Genomic DNA, 22,472 nt, shown 5'->3' with positions numbered 1-22,472 from the left:
TAAGCAAAGAAGGAACTGGGTTACAGAGGAGTGGCCTGGCAGAAAAAAGCCAGATGGTTTGGTTTGGTTTGGTTTGTGGGTGGCGAGGTAGCACACACATAATTCTGGTGGCATATAGGATGTACATTGAGAAACAAAAATACAGGTATCCTGTAACTGGAAAAACTAGGTTTATGGCATATTATGTCGGGGATAAAGACAGTTAAGCTCCTCCTTTCCTGGTATACTATAATTTAAACAAACCTAATAAAGCAACACACAGTTTTTTTCCCATAGAAATAAAACATTTTCTTATTTACTAAGTTGTCCTAATTCCCTTTCTAGGTGACTCTTATGAGTTTCAAGCATCTATTCTCTAGATTTCATATCAATTTCAAGCATCAATTCTCTAGATTTCATAAGCAGGAAAATTTGAAAAGGGGAAAGAAATATAAGAAGCAAAATAAAACCAACTAGAAAAGCAGTAAAAGACCTTCCTATCAAAGTCGAATTATAGCAAGAATGTACAAAATTAAATCAAGAAGTACATGCAAATAAAAGGAATTTTCTTGTTTGGTAGGAAAATACATTCTACTCCCTTGATACTTTTTCTTTTAGTTTAATTTGCTTTTTAATTCAAAGCAACTGTAAGATTCTCACATAACACTATAAGTTTTATTGAATGCCAGCTAGAAATGGGAGGGAGACAGAAACAGGGAAGGAGAACAAGAGACATGCATTCATGCATTCATTCATTCATTTACTGACTAAATTTCAGGCATTGGGAATTCAAATATGAACAGGACAGAGTACTGGCACCTCTTGAAGATCAAAAACTATACTTGGGCCAGGCATGGTGGCTGATGCCTGTAATCCAAGCACTTTGGGAAGCCGAGGCAGACGGATCATGAGGTCAGGAGTTAGAGACCAACCTGACCAATAAGGTGAAACCCCATCTCTCCTAAAAATACAAAAAACTAGCCAGGCATGGTGGCACATGCCTATAGTCCCAGTTACTCGGGAAACTGAGGCAGGAGAATCGCTTGAACCCGGGAGGTGGTGGTTGCAGTGAGCCTAGATCATGCCACTGCACTCCAGCCTAAGAGCAACAGAGCAAGACTCCGTCTCAAAAAATAAAAAATAAAAAAAAGATTTTGAAAATGGAAAATAAAACCTGCAGATCTATGAAGATCAAAGGGGAAGTTAAAAAAAAAAGCTGTATCAATTGTTGAGACCTGGCAAATTATTTAAATTTCATCAGCCTAATTTCTATGAACTCTCAGAAATCATGGCTTCGGTGGCTGGCAAGGTGGCCAAACAAAACAGCTCCAGTCTGCAGCTCCCAGCAAGAAGGTGAATTATTTCTGCATTTCCAACTGAGGTACCCAAGCTCATCTCAGTGGGACTGGTTAAACAGTGGGTGCAGTCCACGGAGGGTGAGCCAAAGCAGGGTGGGGCATCGCCTCACCCAGGAAGTGCAAGGGATCGGAGAACTCCCTCCCCTAGCCAAGGGAAGCCATGACGGACTGTGCTGTGAGGAACGGTAGATTCTGGCCCAGATACTAAGCTTTTCCCACAGTCTTCACAACCCGCAGACCAGGAGACTCCCTCTGTGCCTACACCACCAGGGTCCTGGATTTCAAGCACAAAATTGGATGGCCGTTTGGGCAGACACTGAGCTAGCTGCAGGAGTCTTCTTTCACACCCCAGTAGTTCCTGGAACACCAGCGAGACAGAACCATCCACTCCCCTGGAAAGGGGGCTGAAGCCACAGAGCCAAGTGGTCTAGCTCAGCGGATCCCACCCCCAAGGAGCCCAGCAAGCTAAGATCCACTGGCTTGACATTCTCGCTGCCAGCACAGCAGTCTTAAGTCTGTAAAACCACTGTGAGGTGGTTTTCCCCTCACAGTGTAAACAAAGCCGCTGGGAAGTTCAAAGTGAGCAGAGCCCACTGCAGCGTCCCAAAGCTGGTGTAGCCTGACTGTCTCTCTAAATTCCTCCTCTCTGGGCAGGGCATCTCTGAAAGAAAGGAAGCAGCCCCAGTCAGGGGCTTATAAATAAAACTCCCATCTTCCTGGGACAGAGCACCTGGGGGAAGGGGTGGCTGTGGGCACAGCTTCAGCAGACTTAAACGTTCCTGCCTGCTAGCTCTGAAGGGGACAGCGGATCTCTCAGGACAGCGCTCAAGCTCTGCTAAGAGAGAGACTGCCTCCTCAAGTGGGTGATTGACCCCTGTGCCTCCTGACCAAGACACACTTCCCAGCAGGGGTCGACAGACATCATACAGGAGAGCTCTGGCTGGCATTTGGCAGGTGCCCCTCCAGGATGAAGCTTCCAGAAGAAGGAAAAGACAGCAATCTTTGCTGTTCTGTAGCCTCCGCTGGAGCTACCCAGGCAAACAGGGTCTGAAGTGGACCTCCAGCAAACTCCAGCAGACCTGCAGCAGAGAGGCCTATTAGAAGGAAAAGTAACAAACAGAAAGTAATAGAGTCAACACCAACAAATAGGATGTTCACACAAAAACTCCACCCGAATGTCACCAACATCAAAGACCAAAGGTAGATAAATCCACGAAGATGAGGAAAAAACAGCACAAAAAGGCTGAAAATTCCAAAAACCAGAATGCCTCTTCTCCTCCAAAGGATCACAACTCCTCAACAACAAGGGAACAAAACTGGACAGAGAATGAGTTTGAGGAACTGACAGAAGTAGGCTTCAGAAGGTGGGTAATAAGAAACTCCTCCAAGCTAAAGGAACATGTTCTAACCCAATGCAAGGAAGCTAAGAACCTTGAAAAAAGGTTAGAGAATTGCTAACTAGAATAACCAGTTAAGAGAACAAAAATGACCTCATGGAGCTGAAAGACACAGCATGAGAACTTCCTGAAGCATACACAAGTATCTATAGCCGAATCGATCAAGCAGAAGAAAGGATATCAGAGACTGAAGCTCAAGTTAATGAAACAAAGCGTGAAGACAAGATTAGAGAAAAAAAAATGAAAAAGAACAAACAAAGCCTCCAAGAAACATGGGACTGTGTGAAAAGACCAAACCTACGTTTGATTCGTGTACCTGAAAGTCACAGGGAGAATGGAACCAAGTTGGAAAACACTCTTCAGGGTATTATGCAGGAAAATTTCTCCAATCTAGCAAGACAGGCCAACATTCAAATTCAGGAAATACAGAGACCACCACAAAGATACTCCTTGAGAAGAGCAACCCCAAGACACATAATCATCAGATTCATCAAGGTCAAAACAAAGAAAAAAATGTTAAGGGCAGCCAGAGAGAAAGGTCAGGTTACCCACAAAGGGAAGCCCATCAGACTAACAGCAGGTCTCTCAGCAGAAACCTTACAAGCCAGAAGAGAGTGGGGTCTAATAATCAACATTCTTAAAGAAAAGAAAAGAATTTTCAACCCAGAAGGTCATATCCAGCCAAACTAAGTTTCATAAGCGAAGGAGAAGTAAAATCCTTTACAGACAAGCAAATGCTGAGAGATTTTGTCACTACCAGGCCTGCCTTATAAGAGCTCTTGAAGGAAGCACTAAATATGGAAAGACTGGTTACAGCTACTGCAAAAACCTACCAAATTGTAAACACCATCGACACTGTGAAGAAACTGCATCAACTAACAGGCAAAATAACCAGCTAGCATCATAATGACAGGATCAAATTCACACATAACAATATGAACCTTAAATGTAAATGGGCTAAATGCCCCTAAATTAAAAGACACAGACTAGCAAATTGGATAGAGTCAAGACCCATCAGTGTGCTGTATTCGGGAGACCCATCTCACATGCAAAGACACACATAGGCTCAAAATAAAGGGATGGAGGAAGATTCACCAAGCAAATGGAAAGCAAAAAAAGCAGGGGTTGCAATCCGAGTCTCTGATAAAACAGACGTTAAAACAACAAAGATCAAAAAAGACAAAGAGGGGCATTACATAATGGTAAAGGGATCAATGCAACAAGAAGAGCTAACTATCCTAAATATATATGCACCCAATACAGAAGCACCCAGATTCATAAAGCAAGTTCTTAGAGACCTACAAAGAGACTTAGGCCCCCACACAATAATAGTGGGAGACTTTAACACCCCACTGTCAATACTAGACAGATCAACGACACAGAAAATTAACTAAGACATTCAGGGCTTTAACTCAGCTCTGAACAAAGCAGACTTAATAGACATCTACAGAACTCTCCACCTCAAATCAACAGAATATACATTCTTCTCAGCATCACATCACACTTATTCTAAAATTGACCACATAATTGGACGTAAAAGACTCCTCAGGAAATGCAAAAGAATGGAAATTATAACAGTCTCTCAGACCACAGTGCAATCAAATTAGAACTCGGGATTAAGAAACTCACTCAAAACCACACAACTACATGGAAACTGAACAACCTGCCCCTGAATGACTACTGGGTAAATAATGAAATTAATGCAGAAATAAATAAGCTATTTGAAACCAATGAGAACAAAGAGACAACGTACCAGAATCTCTGGGATGCAGCTAAGGCAGTGTTTAGAGAGAAATTTATAGCACCAAATGCCCACAGGAGAATGTGGAAAAGATCTGAAATTGATATCCTAACATCACAATTAAAAGAACTAGAGAAGCAAGTGCAAACAAATTCAAAACCTAGCAGAAGACAAGAAATAACTAAGATTAGAGCAGAACTGAAGGAGATAGAGACACACACAAAAAAAAACCCTTCAAAATATCACTGAATCCAGGAGCTGGTTTTTTGAAAATATTAACAAAATAAGACTGCTAGCCCGATTAATAAAGAAGAAAAGAGAAAAGAATCAAATAGACACAATAAAAAATTATAAAGGGGATATCACCACTGATTCCACAGAAATACAAACTACCATCAGAGAATACTGTAAACACCTCTACGCATATAAACTAGAAAATCTAGAAGAAATAGATAAATTCCTGGATACATGCGCCCTCCCAAGACTAAACCAGGAAGAAGTAGAATCCCTGAATAGACCAATAACAAGTTCTGAAATAGAGGCAGGAATTAATAACCTACCAACCAAAAAAAGCCCAGGACCAGACAGATCACAGCCAAATTCTACCAGCGGTACAAAGAGGAACTGGTACCATTCTTTCTGAAACCATTCCAAACAACAGAAAAAGAGGGACTCCTCCCTAACTCATTTTACAAGGCCAGCATCATCCTGATACCAAAACCTGGCAAAGACACAACAAAAAAAGAAAATTTCAGGCCGACATCCCTGATGAACATATATGCAAAAATCCTCAATAAAATACTGGCAAACCGAATCCAGCAGCACATCAAAAAGCTTATCCACCACAATCAAGTCAGCTTCATCCCTGGGATGCAAGGCTGGTTCAACATACATAAATCAATACACGTAATCCATCACATAAACAGAACCAATGACAAAAACTACATGATTATCTCAATAGATGCAGAAAAGGCCTTCGATAAAATACAACACTCCTTCATGCTAAAAACTCTCAATAAACTAGGTATCAGTGGAACATATCTCAAAATAATAAGAGCTATTTATGACAAACCCACAGCCAATATCATATTGAGTGGGCAAAAGCTGGAAGCATTCCCTTTGAAAACCAGCGCAAGACAGGGATGCTCTCTCTCACCAATCCTATTCAACATAGTATTGGAAGTTCTAGTCAGGGCAGTCAGCCAAGAGAAAGAATAAAGTGTACTGAAATAGGAAGAGAGGAAGTCAAATTGTCTCTGTTTGCAGATGTCATGATCGTATATTTAGAAAACCCCATCGTCTCAGCCCAAAATCTCCTTAAGCTGATAAATAACTTCAACAAAGACTCAGGATACAAAATCAATGTGCAAAAATCAAAAGCATTTCCATACACCAATAATAGAGAGCCAAATCATGAGTGAACTCCCATTCACAATTGCTAAAGAGAGAATAAAATACCTAGGAATACAGCTTACAAGGGATGTGAAGGACCTCCTCAAGGAAAACTACAAACTACTGCTCAAGGAAATAAGAGAGGACACAAGCAAATGGAAAAACATTCCATGCTCATGGATAGGAAGAATCAATATCGTGAAAATGGCCACACCACCCAAAGTAATTTACAGATTCAGTGCTATCCCCATCAAGCTACCAGTGACTTTTTTTCACAGAGTCAGAAAAAACTTTAAATTTCATATGGAACCAAAAAAGAGCTCGTATACCCAAGACAATCCTAAGCAAAAAGAAAAAAGTTGGAGGCATCATGCTACCTGACTTCAAACTATATTACAAGGCTACAGTAACAAAAACAGCATGGTACTGGTAGACCATGGAACAGAACAGAGGCCTCAGAAATAACGCCACACATCTACAAACATCTAATCTTTGACAAACCTGACAAAAACAAGCAATGGGGAAAGGATCCTCTATTTAACAAATGGTGTTGGGAAAACTGGCTAGCCATATGCAGAAAACTGAAACTGGACCCCTTCCATACACTGTGTACAACAATTAACTCAAGATGGATTAAAAGACTTAAACGTAAGACCTAAAACCAGAAAAGCCCTAGAAGAAAACTTAGGCAATACTATTTAGGACAAAGGCAAGGGCAAAGACTTCATGACTAAAACACCAAAAGCAATGGCAACAAAAGCATCTAATTAAACTAAAGAGCTTCTGCACAGCAAAAGAAACTATCATCAGAGTGAACAGGCAACCTACAGAATGGGAGAAAATTTTTGTAATCTATCCATCTGACAAAGGGCTAATATCCAGAAACTAGAATGAACAAATTTACAAGAAAAAAACAACCCCATCAAAAAGCGGGCAAATGATATGAACAGACACTTCTCAAAAGACGACATTTATGCAGCCAAAAAACATATGAAAAAATGCTCATCATCACTGGTCATCAGAGGAATGCAAATCAAAACCACAATGAGATACCATCTCACGCCAGTTAGAATGGTGATAATTAAAAAGTCAGGAAACAACAGATGCTGGAGAGGATGTGGAGAAACAGGAATGCTTTTACACTGTTGTAAATTAGTTCAACCACTGTGGAAGACAGTGTGGTGATTCCTCAAGGACCTAGAACCAGAAATACCATTTGACCCAGCAATCCCATTACTGGGTATATACCCAAAGGATTATAAATCATTCTACTATAAAGACACATGCACATGTATGTTTATTGCAGCACGCTTCACAACAGCAAAGACTTGGAACCTACCCAATGCCCATCAATGATAGATTGGATAAAGAAAATGTGTCACATATACACCATGGAATATTATGCAGCCATAAAAACGGATGAGTTCATGTCCTTTGCAGGGACATGGATGACGCTGGAAACCATCATTCTCAGCAAACTAACACAGGAACAGAAAACCAAACACCACATGTTCTCACTCATAAGTGGGAGTTGAACAATGAGAACACAAGGACACAGTGAGGGGAACATCACACACAGGGGCCTGTAACGGGGTGGGGGGCTAGGGGAGGGATAGCATTAGGAGAAACACCTAATGTAGATGACAGGTTGATGGGTGCAGCAAACCACCATGGCACGTGTATACCTATGTAACAAACCTGCATGTTCTGCACATGTATCCCAGAACTTAAAGTATAATTAAAAAAAAACAAAAACAAAAACAAAACTATACTTGCCTGTGAGCAACTGAATTTTTAAGTTTGAATAGGCAGGGCGCAGTGGCTCACGCCTGTAACCCCAGCACTTTGGGAGGCTGAGACGGGCAGATCACGAGGTCAGGAGTTCATGACCAGCCTGACCAACATGGTGAAAACCCTTCTCTACTAAAAAAAAAAGACAAAGATTAGCCGGGCATGGTGGCACGCGCCTGTAATCCCAGCTACTCAGGAGGCTGAGGCAGGAGAATCGCGTGAACCTGGGAGGCAGAGGTTACAGTGAGCCAAGATTGCGCCACTGCACTCCAGCCTGGGCGACAGAGCTAGACTCCGTCTCAAAAAAAAAAAAAGGTTGAATAAAATTAGACACAATTACGCCCATATAGGCCATTAGCTGAATGGCCCAAAACAAGTTCCAAAATTGCCCTATAAAGACACAGTAGCTGATCCGGCTGCATAACAGTACAGGACTCACAAAAAATATATAGGTTTATAGGTTTATTAGGAGGAGGGTTTTTGGAGAGTCATGGAATGGAAAAGTTGTAGACATAACTAGATAATTTTTTATTAATAATGACTTATTTTGAGTATCTCTGCCCCTTAAACATTTCAAACACTACTCAGGACTATGTCTCAGAAGAGAGGAAAAAAACACAAGATTTTTGAAAAGACTGGAACCTGAAGCTGTCTGTGTGAATTAAAACACTATTTCCAACTTCCCCCTTCTTCTCATTCTTACTACAATTTATTTAGTGCTCACTGTGTGCCATGTACAGACTAAAATCTTCGTATTTATTTCTTAAAACTACTCTATGAAGAATCTTGGGTTTTAAGCTACATAACCAAGACAGATTTTCAATTTTGAAAACAAATAAGTGGAATGAAGCAGAATCACAGACTCCCCCTCCTGTAATAGCTGACAAAAAAACAAAAAGTAGTAAACATCAACCTCAAAGTTCTAAAGCATTTGTTTTATAAACTACAGTTTTGAAACTACCGGTCTAAGGTACATTCTCCTCCTACCAATCCAAATTTTTATTACGAAAAGTTTCAAATTTACATAAAAACTGAAAGGATAGTATACTAAACACCTATATATACCTACCTTCTAAGTTCAACAGTTAACATTTTGCCCTTTTTTTGGCAGACCAAAAAAATTTGCAGGCATGATACTTTTCTCAAAATAATGCAGGATGTCTCCTAAGAATAAGGACATGCCTCCACATTACCACAAGATCACTATCTCACCTATTTCCTAATGTCATCTAATACCCAGTCTGGGGTATATTCTGCCTGCCTAATTTCAGGTTTTACTAAGCTTTATTTGTAAATCAATTTAGAACACTTTGGCTTTTACCAAGGGCCAACGTATGAAATAGCCACATAGTCTTTCTAGACAAATGAATTACAATGGCAGAGTAAAACATAAACACAGAATCTCTCTACCCCAATTCCTAACACAATAAATAAAATGTATTTTATTTATAAGAATCGCTTGAACCCGGGAGGCAGAGGTTGCAGTGAGCTGAGCTTGCACCACTGCACTCTAGCCTGGTGACAGAGCAAGACTCTGTCTCAAAAAAAAAAAAGGAACTTACGGCTGGGCACGGTGGCTCATGCCTGTAATTCCAGCACTTTGGGAGGCCGAGGTGGGCAGATCATCTGAGGTCAGGAGTTCCAGACCAGCCTGGCCAACATGGAGAAACTTCGTCTGTACTAAAAGTACAAAAATTAGCCGGGTGTGGTGGCAGACGCCTGTAATCCCAGCTACTCAGGAGGCTGAATTAGAAGAATAGCTTGAACCCGGGAGGCAGAGGCTGCAGTGAGCAGAGATCGTGCCACTGCACTCCAGCCTGGGCAACAAGAGCGAGACTCCGTCTAAAAGAGAGAGAGAGAGAGAGAGAGAGAGAGAGAGAGAGAGAGAGAGAGAGACAGGAACTTATGCTATTTACTTCTAGGAGGGAAAAAAGACAAACAAGATTCTGTGACTGGCTGGGTACGGTGTTTGACACCTGTAATCTCAGCACTTTGGGAGGCCGAGGCAGGTGAATCACTCGAGGCCAGGAGTTCTAGACCAGCCTAGCCAACATGGCAAAACCCCGTCTCTACTAAAAATACAAAAATTTAGCCAAGCATGGTGGCATGTGCCTGTAATCACAGCTACTCAGGAGGCTGAGGCATGACAATTGCTTGAACCCAGAAGGCAGAGGTTGCAGTGAGCCAAGGCCATGCCATTGTACTCCAGCCTAGGTGACAGAGCAAAACTCTGTCTCAAAAAAACAAAAGGTGGGGAGTCAGGCGTGGTGGCTCACGCCTGTAATCCCAGCACTTTGGGAGGCTAAGGTGGGCGGATCACCTAAGGTCAGGAGTTCAAAACTAGCCTGGCCAACAAGGCGAAACCCCATCTCTACTAAAAATAGAAAAATTAGCTGGGTGTGGTGGTGCATGCCTATAGTCCCAGCTACTAGGGAGGCTGAGGCAGGAAATCTGCTTGAACCCGGGGGTGGAGGTTGCAGTTAGCCAAGATCATGCCATTGTACTCCAGCCTGGGTAACAAAAGCAAAATTCCACCTCAAAAAAAAAGGGCAGGGGGCAATATAAGCAGAAATATGGAAATTTTAAGGAAAGAATCAAAAAGAAATCCTACAGATCAAAAACACTGTAACAGAATGAAGAATGCCTTTGATGGTCTTACTAGGAAATAACGCAACTGAGGAGGAAAAATTTCTAAGCTTGAGGATATCTCCATAGAAGCCTGCAAAATTGAAAAGCAAAGAGAAAAAAGGCTCATAAAAGGCAGAACAGAATATCCAAGAACCGTAGGACTACAAAACTGTAACATATGCATAATGGAAATAGCAGAAGAGAGGAAGTAAGAGAAGAAATATTTGAAGCAATGATGACAGAATTTCCCCCAAACTAGTATCAGGCACCAAACCACAGATGCAGGAAACTCAGAGAACACCAAGCAAGACAGATGCAAAAAATAAATAAATAAATAATAAAACAAAACAAACTACACCTAGGCATATCATGTTATAACTACAGAAAATCAAAGAAAAAGAAAAAAATCCTAAAAGAAGCTGGGTGCGGGGGAGAACACCTTGCTTATAGAGAAGCAAGGGTAAGAACTCCAACACATTTCTCCTCAGAAACTATGCAAGCAAGAGTGGAGTGAAAGATTTAAAGTGTTAAGATTAAAAAAACAAAACAAAAAAAAAACCCTAGAATTCTGGACCCTGTGAAATTATACTTTAAATGTAAAGGAGAAATAAAGACTTTCTCAGACAAAAACTGAGGGAATTTGTTGCCAGTAGACCTGCCTTGCAAGAAATACTAAGTAAGTTCTTTAGACAGAAAGAAAATGATACAGGTCAGAAACTTGGACACATATAAGCAAACAAAAAAAGAAACACTGAAGTAAGATTAAGTGAAGGTAAAATAAGAATGTTTATTTTTCTTATGCTTAACTAATATAACAAAAATAATGGTTTGTTCAAAAGAATAACAGCAACAATGTATTTGATTACATATGCATATGCGTGCGTGCGTGTGTGTGTGTGTATGTGTGTGTGTGTGTGTGTGTGTAAGCAAATGAATGACTTCAGTGATGTCGGGAGGAAAGAATTAGGATTATGCTGTTATTGTAAGGTACTCACACTACCCATGAAGCAAAATAGTGTGTTTGAAAGTGGACTTGGATCAATTGTAAATGTACATTGCAGACTGTGGGGTAATCACTAAAAAACTTAACCAAAAAAGGGCCAGAAAGGGCAGGAAAAGAGCGGAAGACAAAAACAGGAACAAAAAACAGGAGCAAAAACTAGAAAACAGTAAGAAAAATGGTAGATACTAATATTAATCCAAATACATCAATTACTTCGAACACTGACAGTGTAAACGCACCAATTAAAATACATAGATTGTCAGAGCAGATCAAAAACCTAGGTCCACACAAAAACTTGTACAAAGATGCTTACAGCAGCTTTATTCTTGATTGCCACAACTTGGAAGCAACCAACATGTCCTTCAGTAGGTGAGTGGATCAACTGTGATACATCCAGACAATGAAATATTATTCAGTGCTAAAAAGAAATGAGCTATCAAGCCACGAAAAGACATAGAGGAAACCTAAATGTGTATAATTTTACTAAGTGAAAGAAAACAATCTGAAAAGGCTACATACCGTATGATTCCAACTATATGCCTTTCTGAAAAAGGCAAAACCATGCAGACAATGAAAAGCCCAGTGGTTGCCAGGGGTTGTGGGGAGAGAGGGATAAATGAGCAGAGCACAGAGGATTTTTTAGGGCAGTGATAATATTCTATACATTTGACGAGATCCCTAGTATGTACAACACAAAGCAAATCCTGATGTAAACTATGGACTTTGATGTGTCAATGTGGGTTCATCCCTGTAACAAATGTACCACTCTGGTGGGAGATGTTGATTACAAGGGCGGCTATGCACATATGGGGACAGGTGGCATATAGCAAATCTCTCTGCCTTCCTCTGGATTTTGCTGTGAACTTAAAATTGCTCTAAAAAATAAAGTCTAAAAAGTGTATAGGTGCTATCAAAAACATTTGAGTATGTCAGATGAGCATGTTAGTGCTCTACAATTAAAGAAAATGTTATTATAGCAAAATGTGTCATTTTATATGAAACAATTCTAGAGCCACCAAACTCCTCCACAGCTTAAGCCTAGAACAAGAATCCTCAAAGTTTGGTCTTTGGGCCGGGAGCATCAACATCACAGAAGAACTTACTAGAAATGCAAATTCTAAGGTCTCATCTCAAGACCTACTGAATCAAAAACTCCAAGGATGGGGCCCAACAATCTATTTTAATAAGTCCTCGGCTGGGCGCAGTGGCTCACGCCTGTAATCCCAGCACTTTGGGAGGCCGAGGCAGGCGGATCACGAGGTCAAGAGATCGAGACCATTCTGGCCAACATGGTGAAACCCCGTCCTAAAGTACAAAAATTAGCTGGGTGTGGTGGCACATGCCTGTAGTCCCACCTACTTGGGAGGCTAAGGCAGAAGAACAGCTTGAACCCAGGAGGTGGAGGTTGTAGTGAGCCGAGGTTGTGCCACCACATTCCAGCCTGGTGACAGAGCTGGAATGTCTCAAAACAAACAAACAAACAAACAAAAACAAGCCCTCTGGATGATTACGACGTATGCTGAAGCTTGAGAATCACTGTACTAGGAGTTAGTCCTATATACTACATACCTCAAATTTAAGAAACATATATACACATAATCAGAGAAATAAATTACAAATAACTATAGGGCTAGAAGATAATTCTGTTAAGTGATATCCGGTATAAGTATATAAGCCTCTTTTTAAAAATATGTATAATTTGTATATAAAAGCAACCCTAAGCTTATAAATGAGATTTGTTAAAGAAGTGTAATTGTAAATAAATTATTTGGAACTAAGGTCATATTCACCCTTTAGAAGCAATCTTAAAAATCCTGCTTGAATTCCAAGCTAGACAACAAAACCCTTTTAAACGCAGAACAAAAGATTTGTCACAGCAAAATCTTTTATGGGTAAGAATAGATCAAAATTCTAACTCAGATAACTGTAAATATTCACTTTGCCATCACAAACTTAGTAATGAGAAAATGCAGATTTCTTCTTACACTGGTCTCTATGGTCAAAATTAACATTTTTCTCTTCCCTTCTGCCCTTCATCTCTGCAAGAATAGACTGGAGTTAATGCAGGAACCTGGCACAACTAGGGCAGAATACAGGATGAATGCAATGGAGAAGGCAAGAGGGGATGTGTGACAGCTCTACCAAGTGTGTATCTTGGTAATAATATTGTATATCGTTATGTACAGGACTTCCATGAGTCGGAGGTTTGGTCCCCTGCTCACAAGTTTCATACTTGTAACCAAACAAAGAATTTCAGAACAAGAGACCTGAACATTAAGATTTTCAAGTAAAAAGAGCAGCATTAGGTAGGTGAAAGTATGAGGAGAAACAGGCTGTTTATATAGTCTCAAAGTATTATATCTTCCCGCAAGACGTATCTTAATAACAAAGGGAAAAAATAGTAACTGTATAGTGGAGAAACCTGGCAGAGATCACCTTAACCAAATGATAAAGTTAACATCACTAGCAATGGAACAAAGTAACTTCATGTGCATCTGATATGATGCACTGGAAAAAATATAGCCCTTCTGTTTCTTGAGCAGGCACTAGCTAACATGAATCACCCTTTTCAGACAATAAAAATCAAGAGTGAAACATTACTATACTTCCTAAATTTCTTTAATTTTATTGGTACAAATATTTGTACATATTTGTGGGGTACATGTGATAATTTGTTACAAGCAATCCCATTACCAGGTATTTATCAAAAGGAAAAGTAATCAATATATCAAAAGGATACCTGTACCCTCATGTTTACTGCAATACTACTCACAACAGTAAAGTTATGGAATCAACCTATTAAGTGCCCATCAATTGATGAATGAATAAAATGTGGTGTATATATACACAATGGAATACTATTCAGCCATTAAAAAAAGAATGAAATCATATCATTTGCAGCAATGTGGATGGAACTAGAGGTCTTTATGTTAAGTGAAATAAGCCAGGCACAGGAAGACAAACATCATATGTTTTCACTCATGTGAAAGCTAAAAAAGTGGTCTCATGACTGGGCACAGTGATTCACACCTGTAATCCCAGCATTTTGGGATGCTGAGAAGGTCAGATCACCTGAGGTCGGGAGTTTGAGACCAGCCTGGCAAAAATGGTGAAACCTCATCTTTACTAAAAATACAAAAACTAGTTGGGCTTGGTGGCGGGCACCTGTAATCCCAGCTACTCGGGAGGCTGAAGCAGGAAAATTACTTGAACCCAGGAGGCGGAGGTTGCAGTGAGCCAAGATCGCACCACTGCACTCCAGCCTGGGCGATAAGAGCAAAACTCCATCTCAAAAACAAAACAAAACAAAAAAAAAGTGGTCTCATGGAGGGAGGGGCTAGAATGACAGATAACAGAGGCTGGGGGTGAGGGGGAATAAACAGACGTTGATTAATAGGTACAAATATGCAGTTAGATCGACGGAGTGAATTCCCATGTTCAATAGCAGAGTAGGGTGACTACAGTTAACAATGTATTGTATATTTCAAAATAGCTAGAACAGAGGACTTAGAATGTTCCCAACATTTAGAAATGATATACTTTCATTTCATATGAATATTACATAATAAGCAATATATACAGTAATAATTAACTACTTAACAGATTTCTTTAGAGTACCTTTACATAATTTAAATTTGTGGGCACTAAAAACAACCTCCCTAGGCAACATAGAGAGACTTTGTCTCTACAAATATTAAAAAAAATTAGCCAGGCATGGCAGCATGCACCTGTGGTCCCAGCTACTTGGGCTGCTGAGGCAGGAAGATCCCTTCAGCGTGAGAGATCAAGGCTGCAGTGAGCCATGGTGGTGCCACTTACACTCCAGCCTTCATGACAAAGTGCAACCCTATCTCAAAAACAAACAAAAAAAACTACCAGCTAAGTATAAAAAGGCAAGTCAAATATTTCAGATGTCAAGAAATTAATATACAATAGCCGTTAGTATTTCTATACAGTTACTGTTGTCGAAAATTCAAATTAGATATAATCACCACTGAAGACACCCTGCATTTGTGCTTTTTAACAATGTCTAGATGTTTTTTCAGTTGTCATGTTTCACAACTTTAAAGAAACTATGTATAATTCTTTTCAGCTTTAAAACCTTGGGCTGGGCAAAGATTTCTTAGAGCATGAAAAGCAAACCATAAAAGAAAAATACTACTAAATTGGAATTAATCAAACGTTAAAATTTTTTTGCTGTTAAAAAATAGTTAACAAAATGAAAAGGCAAATCAGACTAAGAAAAATATTTCCAAATATCACATGTCTGGTAAGGCCTTGCATCCAGAATAAAGAACTCTTACAACTCAATAATAAAAAGACAATCCAACTTAAAAATGTGCAAGAGACATGAACAGACATTTCACTAAAGATAACTATAAATGGCAAATAAGCACATGAAAAGATGATCAACATCCCTAGTCACCGGAACGAAATTAAAAGTTCAGCGAGACACCACTACATACCCACTAGAATGACTAAAATTTAAAAAAGTGACAACACCAGGTGTTGGTGGGAATGTGGAACAATTAGAAGTCTCATACAATAGCTCTTAGGAATGCAAAATGGTACAGACACTTTGAAACAGTTTGGTAATTTTTTATGAAATTAAACATATACTTACTCATATGACCCATCAATCCCACTCCTAGAGACACAAAAACACATGCCTCCCAAAAGGCTTGTGCAAGAATATTGAAAGCAGTGCTACAATAGCCTCCAAGTAGAAACAACCCAAATGCCCATCAACTGGTGGCTACACTCCAGTATGTCTATGTAATAAAGTATCACTCAGCAATAAAGGAAACTACTGACACATGCAACTTGTGGAAGCCTAAGTGGAAGAAACTAGACAGAGAAAGCCTAAGTGGAAGAAACTAGACAGAGAAGAGTATATGCCATATGACTCCATTTATTAATTAAGAGTAGAAAAAGCAAAACTATAGTGATGGAAAGCCTATCAGAGGTTGCCAGGAACAGCAATGGAAGGAGGGAACTTCTATATCATGATTGTAGTGGTGAACATACAACTGTATGCATTTGTCAAAACTCATCGAATTGTACACTTAAAATTGTAGAAGTTTACTGTATTTAAATTATACCTCAAAGTTGATTTTTTAAAAAAGCATAAATGTTTACGTTAGGATAATAACTAGAATGGAGTATGAGAAAGACTCTAGGTTGCAGGTACTATTCTATTTTTTGATTTGGGTAGTGGACACATGGGTGCTTAGTTTAGAGAAAGTCACTGAGCTGTATTTTTCCATATGTATGTTTTATTTCAATAAAAATCTTACTAAAAAAAAAAGGGGGGTCCTCAACAGTCTGAGGCTGAAAAGACTTCTTACACATACCAGCAATGATTGAAAACTACACTCAAGAAAATGACTAGATGGTAAGCAGAGGAAAAGAATGCAAGGTAACCACTAATTGTAAGGGAATTCAAAAAGCGGCCACTTGTCTGAAGTATATTTTCCCATGTGAGGGACTTAACTAATAATCTAGCTAGATTTGGGTTATATTAATATATACAGTTATGCACCATTTAACAATGTTTCGGTTGATGGACCACATATATGACCAGGGTCATATAATACTATACTAGAGCTAAAAAATTCCTATTGCCTAGTGATATCATGGTTGTCCTAACAACTTAGTGCAAGGTATTACCTTTTATATGTTTAGATAAGTTCAGATACACAAATACTTAACAGTGTATTACAACTGCCCATAGTATTCTGTATGGTAACATTCTGTACAGATTTGTAGCCTAGAAGTAACAGGCCATACCATATAGCCTAGGTTATGTAGTAGGTCACACCATCTAGGCTTGTAGAAGTACACTCTCTGACGTTTGCACAATGACGAATCACCTAATGATGCATTTCTCACCTGTCATTAAGCAACACGTGACTGTATATGGTTAGGACACACTGGAATTTTCCACAAACCTCACTCAACATAACCCTTTATTAACTGAGGTTCATATTTTTATTTCTAAAGATACTCATAACACAAGTACACTCAGAACATTTTCATTTCAAAATTTAGGTTTGTAAGAAAAATCTTACTTACCTCCTTCATAAATGACTTGCCTATGCGCACCACTTTTGCAAATAAAATGGGATCGTGAGAAAGGTGAGGACCAAGGTAACAGAACATATTGAACACGTCTCTCCTCAAATCTTCAAAGCTCTCAGCTTGTTTTGGTGCCCTCTTGTTTTGCAAAGCATTAACAGGTGAGCCTTTAGCACCTTTAGGAACACCAACTCTATTTTTAAAAGTAAAATAAATAAATAAATACATATATATAATATAACTATACACACACACTACAATATCTATCATTTTAAGTTAACAAAGTTATCTTAATCAGCGAAATGTTTTCTTGCTCATATTTGCTTTCTACATTTCAATTGTGCCAGATAATTCTCAACTGGTAGAAACACATAAAAACAACAGTCATTAGAGAAAAAAAAAAAATCAGAGCTCAGAGGAGAATGTTCCAAATTAACTGCTTAATCAGAGAAATGCGGATTTCAAGGAACATCTAACATACACCAACTGAATCTGTTTTTAAACTTGGCCAGTATCGTGAACTTGGATATGGGAATGGGGAACAAGGGATGGACCTAAGATACACTGGAAGATGAAACAGAAAAACATGGATATAACAACACTGATTCAAGTCAACTGACATTTCTCAATCTGGATTCCACAACCTAGAGTATGTAGAATGTGGTGGTAGGGAAAGTGAGTCACGTAATTAAAGAGGGTCACTTCAGGAGATCACACCCAGAGTTCCCACCTGCTCAGCAGGTGTCCCACTGTGGAGTCACAGGGGTCACTCTCTAAGAAGCCTGCATGGTCCACGGCCCATGAGGTGACACTGACGGCAGCAACCAGCAGCTACACAAAAGTCACAAGGCTGAGGCTTTTGAGGCAGGCTCTGATCTATGGGGCTGTAGCCAGAGCTGCTATCAATACTGCTCCTAAGTATCCTGCAAGTAGGCAGAAAGCTAAAGGACTAGACGACATAGTAACCAGGGATGATAAGAGAGGCTGCACTAGTAATTTCCAGAACAGCAACCTATATGCCAGGAAAGGTAAGGGAATCAGAAAGGCAATGTCCTCACTCAGAGCCACTCAGCCAGGATAGAGAAAAATTACACTAAGAAAAAACTTCAGGAATTCTTCTTTGCCCCTCCCAACCACTGAGAGGAGGAAAAGTCAAAACCAGAAGAATGGGGTTTCAACTCTCAATGGAACAAACCTAACCTAGAAGTCTAACTTGTAGTTTTTAGACTACACTGCAGCACACATTCTAGAACCCCTGGTGTAGACGTTAGAAGACAAGTCACTGATTAATATATATTAGACTGATACACTCTGTGAATAGTTCTTATCTTTTGATAAAAGGTACTATAATACATGCTTGGTTTGAGGAGATAAGATAAATACAGAATTTGTTGTAGTCCTAAGCTATTTCTACCTCAATGATTAGTAAAGTATACAGATACATACCTTCGGTAGAGAGGCTCAATAGTTATATGAATGAGCTTGCAAATAGCAAGGGCTATTAGCTTGTGTGAAGCTGCATAGTATGGAGGCATCTGATCCATAATGTTCTGTGCATGTTGCCAATCACCGATCTTTAATAAGGCTTCCAACAAGCCAAGTTTTTGGTTATCAGGTGGCTAAAAATGAATAGTCAAAACTAAGATACTCAGGATACAGACATCAAGAAATCTTAATACTGCATCACTTAAAAAATTGACCTAAGCAACACATCAAAAATATTTGTTATTCATGGGAAATTAAACAATATATTCCTGAAAGTACAATCAAAATTTTTAGCTATTGAAAAAACATCAGGGCCAGGCGCAGCAGCTCACACCTATAGTCCCAGGAACTTGGGAGGTTGAGGTGGGCAGATCACTTGAGCTCAGAAGTTTGAGACAAGCCTGGGCAACATGGCAAAATCCCATCTCTACAAAAAATACAAAAATTAGCCAGGTGTGGTGGTGCATGCCTGTAGTCCCAGCTACTCAGGAGGCTAAGGTGGGAGAATTACTTGAGTCTAGGAAGCAGAAGACTGCAATGAGCTGTAATCATGTCACTGAACTCCAGCCTGGGTGAAAGAGTGAGACCCTGTCTCAAAAATAATAATAAATTAATTTAAAAAAAAAACAGACACAGGCATTACAGTTTATAGACTTGGAATTAAGTTCTACTTAATGTTATGTCATGCCACAGGAAACCAGAATTCATCATCTATGAGAATCCCTTTAGGATTTGAGGGCCACTAATACACAGAGGACAATTAAAGTCAATACCTCTTGTGATTTTACTTAGAAAACATTTTGAAATTTATACAAGAAAAAACTATGACAGCTTCTCTTAAAAAGGAGCCATTCAGATTAAAAATAAAACCACTGGAGCAAATGATCCAGAAAATGAGGTTTCAGCAAAATGAAAACTAAGAAATTATTTTTCCATAAATGACTATTTAGAAGTTAAATTTCATAATTCAAAATCCAGAAGACACTTAATCTTACTAGAATGAATTACATACCTTCTCTACTTTCTCCTCTTCTTTTTCCTTTTCTTTCTCTCGCTCATCCATTTTTTCAGAAGACAACACAACCATCGTAAGCTTTCTGACAATTTGCTTAGCTTCTGCAATTTCTCGTTTGTGTTCATCCATAATGCAATTATCAGCTGGAAGAAGCTAAAAATGGTACATTAAAATTTCATACCTGTTCACATAAAAAGCAAACACTATTCTCAATTGATAAAACTAAAAATAAGAAGTCTAACTTATTCATGACCATTTGCCTTCTAAGTAAATTCCAGTTATTTTCTTATAATTTGACAGAATTAAGTACCTGAATTCTGTACCCCTTTTAAAATCAAGTCGCAGCTCAAAGTTTCACATCTTCTGTCTGATAGAGTCCCTAAAGTAATATAATACCACAACAGTGATGTTTTCCATTGAATTTATTAGTTTACCCAAGAAAATATATAGCAGTTCCATTAAAAACATTACAAAATTTCCCCATTAAAGGCTAAACTCCAAATTAAATAAAGCATTGCAATATGGATCCAATACAGGAAAGGTGAGCTACTGAATAACACGAAGGGATAAATTTAAATCATCTAAATGAAAAATTTTAGGTAGAAAAATTATTAGTAACTTGACATCTCACTTCTTCTAGAAGCTTATTTAACTTAAGTCACAAGCCAGTTACTAGTTTATTGCAAAAGGAAAAGTACTATGTGCATAGTCAACCCTCTATTACGAAAAAGGCTCAAGTATCTCAAGTACAGTCACCTTGTATGAGTGAAAGATGATTAATGTAGACATTTATAAAATAACCCTAACACAAAGAAAAATTCAGGCAACAAACCATTACTTAGTAGTTTCTGCTAGTCACTATAAGCTATAAAAGAAATGTTCCTGCCCCCTAAAAATGCATAATCTATTTCATTAATTAGGTTTAACATAAACAGTAAATGAAAATAATAATGAAATATTAAACATTATAGATTCCATTCCATTAATCAAAAAAAAAGGAAGGAGAGAGAAAAGTCACTATGGACTGGTGCAAGGAAGTAAGCAAGACTTTTTCTCATTCTGTATGTTCTCCCCTGGCAATCAAACACATTTTTATTGCTGTACTTATACACCTGGCACAGGTCCTCTTGTTTTATTTTATTTTATTTATTTATTTTTTTTTTGAGACAGTTTCGCTCTTGTTGCCCAGGCTGGAGTGAAATGGCACGATCTCAGCTCACCGCAACCTCCACCTCCCAGGTTCAAGCAATTCTGTCTCAGCCTCTCGAGTAGCTGGGATTACAGGCATGGGCCACCACCCCCGGGTAATTTTGTACTTTTAGTAGAGATGGGATTTCAGCATGTTGGTCAGGCTGGTCTTCAACTCCTGACCTCAGGTGATCTGCCCGCCTTGGCCTCCCAAAGTGCTGGGATTACAAGCGTGAGCCACCGCGCCCGGCCATAGGTCCTTACCTTTTACTCAGACAATTAGAACTCCCTCTAATGGGCAAACTGTTTCTTCTTATAGTTCTCTCAACTTTTATTTCTGTGTATTTTGAGAATATGTCATTAGATACATGTAAAGTTAGAACTGTTTTTATCTTCCTAGTGAGCACAATCTTGTTATTATGAAGTAGCCCTCTTTATCTCCTTCTGCCAAAAAGTCTATTTTGTCCAACAATAATAAGTTTGCTGATATATTTTCTCATCCTTTTACTATCAACATTTCATTATCCTTAGGTTTAAGCTGTTTCTCATAAAAATAATAAACTCATTTTTAATTCCATTTGACAATCTTTGAATATTAACAGGACCACTTAGTCTGCTTACATTTACTGTTAAATGCAATCATAATGAGTAATAAATCTATCATCAATTTGTACTTTCCACATATGCCAGTCTATACTTCCCTGTAAAGTCATACCTAGGTTTTTAAATTCTCCCTTTTCTGTCCAATTTTCCATATTCTCAGTTTCTACATCACATCTCTCCTTTAAATACTAAATGGTTCTCCACTCCCAACAGAAAAATCCAGATTCTTTACTATGTCACTTAAGCCCTTAGCAGTTTAGCTCTTCTCTATTCCATCCTCATTTCCCCTATATATCACCCTAGGCTCCAACCACTCTGAGCTTTCTGACAGTCCCATAAAGGGATAAAAAAGCCCTTTCAAATCTCCTGCCTTGGCTGGGCATGGTGGCTCATGCCTGTAATCCCAGCACTTTGGGAGGCTGAGGCAGACAGATCACCTGAGGTCAGGAGTTCAAGACCAGCCTGGCCAACACGGTGAAACCCCATCTCTACTAAAAATACAAAAATTACTTGGGCATGGTGGCGTGCACCTGTAATCCCAGCTACTTGGGAGGCTGAGGCAGGAGAATCGCTTGAACCAGGAGGCGGAGGTTGTAGTGAGCTGAGATCGCACCACTGCACTCCAGCCTGGGTAACAGTGAGATTCTGTCTCAAAAAAACAACAACAACAACTCATGTCTTTATACTCAGTTAATTCTACTTACAAAGTTTTCTACCATTTCAGCCTAGATGACCCTACTTGTCTATCAAGATCCCAGTTCAACATCACTAGTTTGGGAAAGTCTTCCAAAAGCCCCCCAAGACAGATACGGTC

General features: G+C 39.2%; 1 protein-coding gene across 10 annotated transcripts in view; it reads right to left on the bottom strand.

Annotated features, from left to right (window-relative positions):
- The window catches only part of THOC2 (THO complex subunit 2), a 130,099-nt gene that overhangs the window by 47,261 nt on the left and 60,366 nt on the right, over window positions 1–22,472 (bottom strand). For 9 of the 10 annotated variants that reach the window (XM_008019484.3, XM_073013418.1, XM_073013420.1 and 6 more), the window contains exons 10-12: window positions 19,865–20,020; window positions 18,814–18,986; window positions 17,365–17,560 (exon numbers count right to left, since the gene is read on the bottom strand). In XM_008019484.3, coding sequence (XP_008017675.1) covers window positions 17,365–17,560; window positions 18,814–18,986; window positions 19,865–20,020 — 525 coding nt within the window. Of the gene's footprint in view, window positions 1–17,364; window positions 17,561–18,813; window positions 18,987–19,864; window positions 20,021–20,177; window positions 20,197–22,472 lie in introns of those variants that run through there. The other variant, XM_073013424.1, reaches the window with a different exon arrangement.

Source organism: Chlorocebus sabaeus, chromosome X (assembly GCF_047675955.1).
Source record: "Chlorocebus sabaeus isolate Y175 chromosome X, mChlSab1.0.hap1, whole genome shotgun sequence".
NCBI classification, from domain to species: Eukaryota; Metazoa; Chordata; class Mammalia; order Primates; family Cercopithecidae; genus Chlorocebus; species Chlorocebus sabaeus.
The sequence above is the reverse complement of the archived record's forward strand: the minus strand, read 5'-3'. Positions and strand labels throughout refer to the sequence as shown.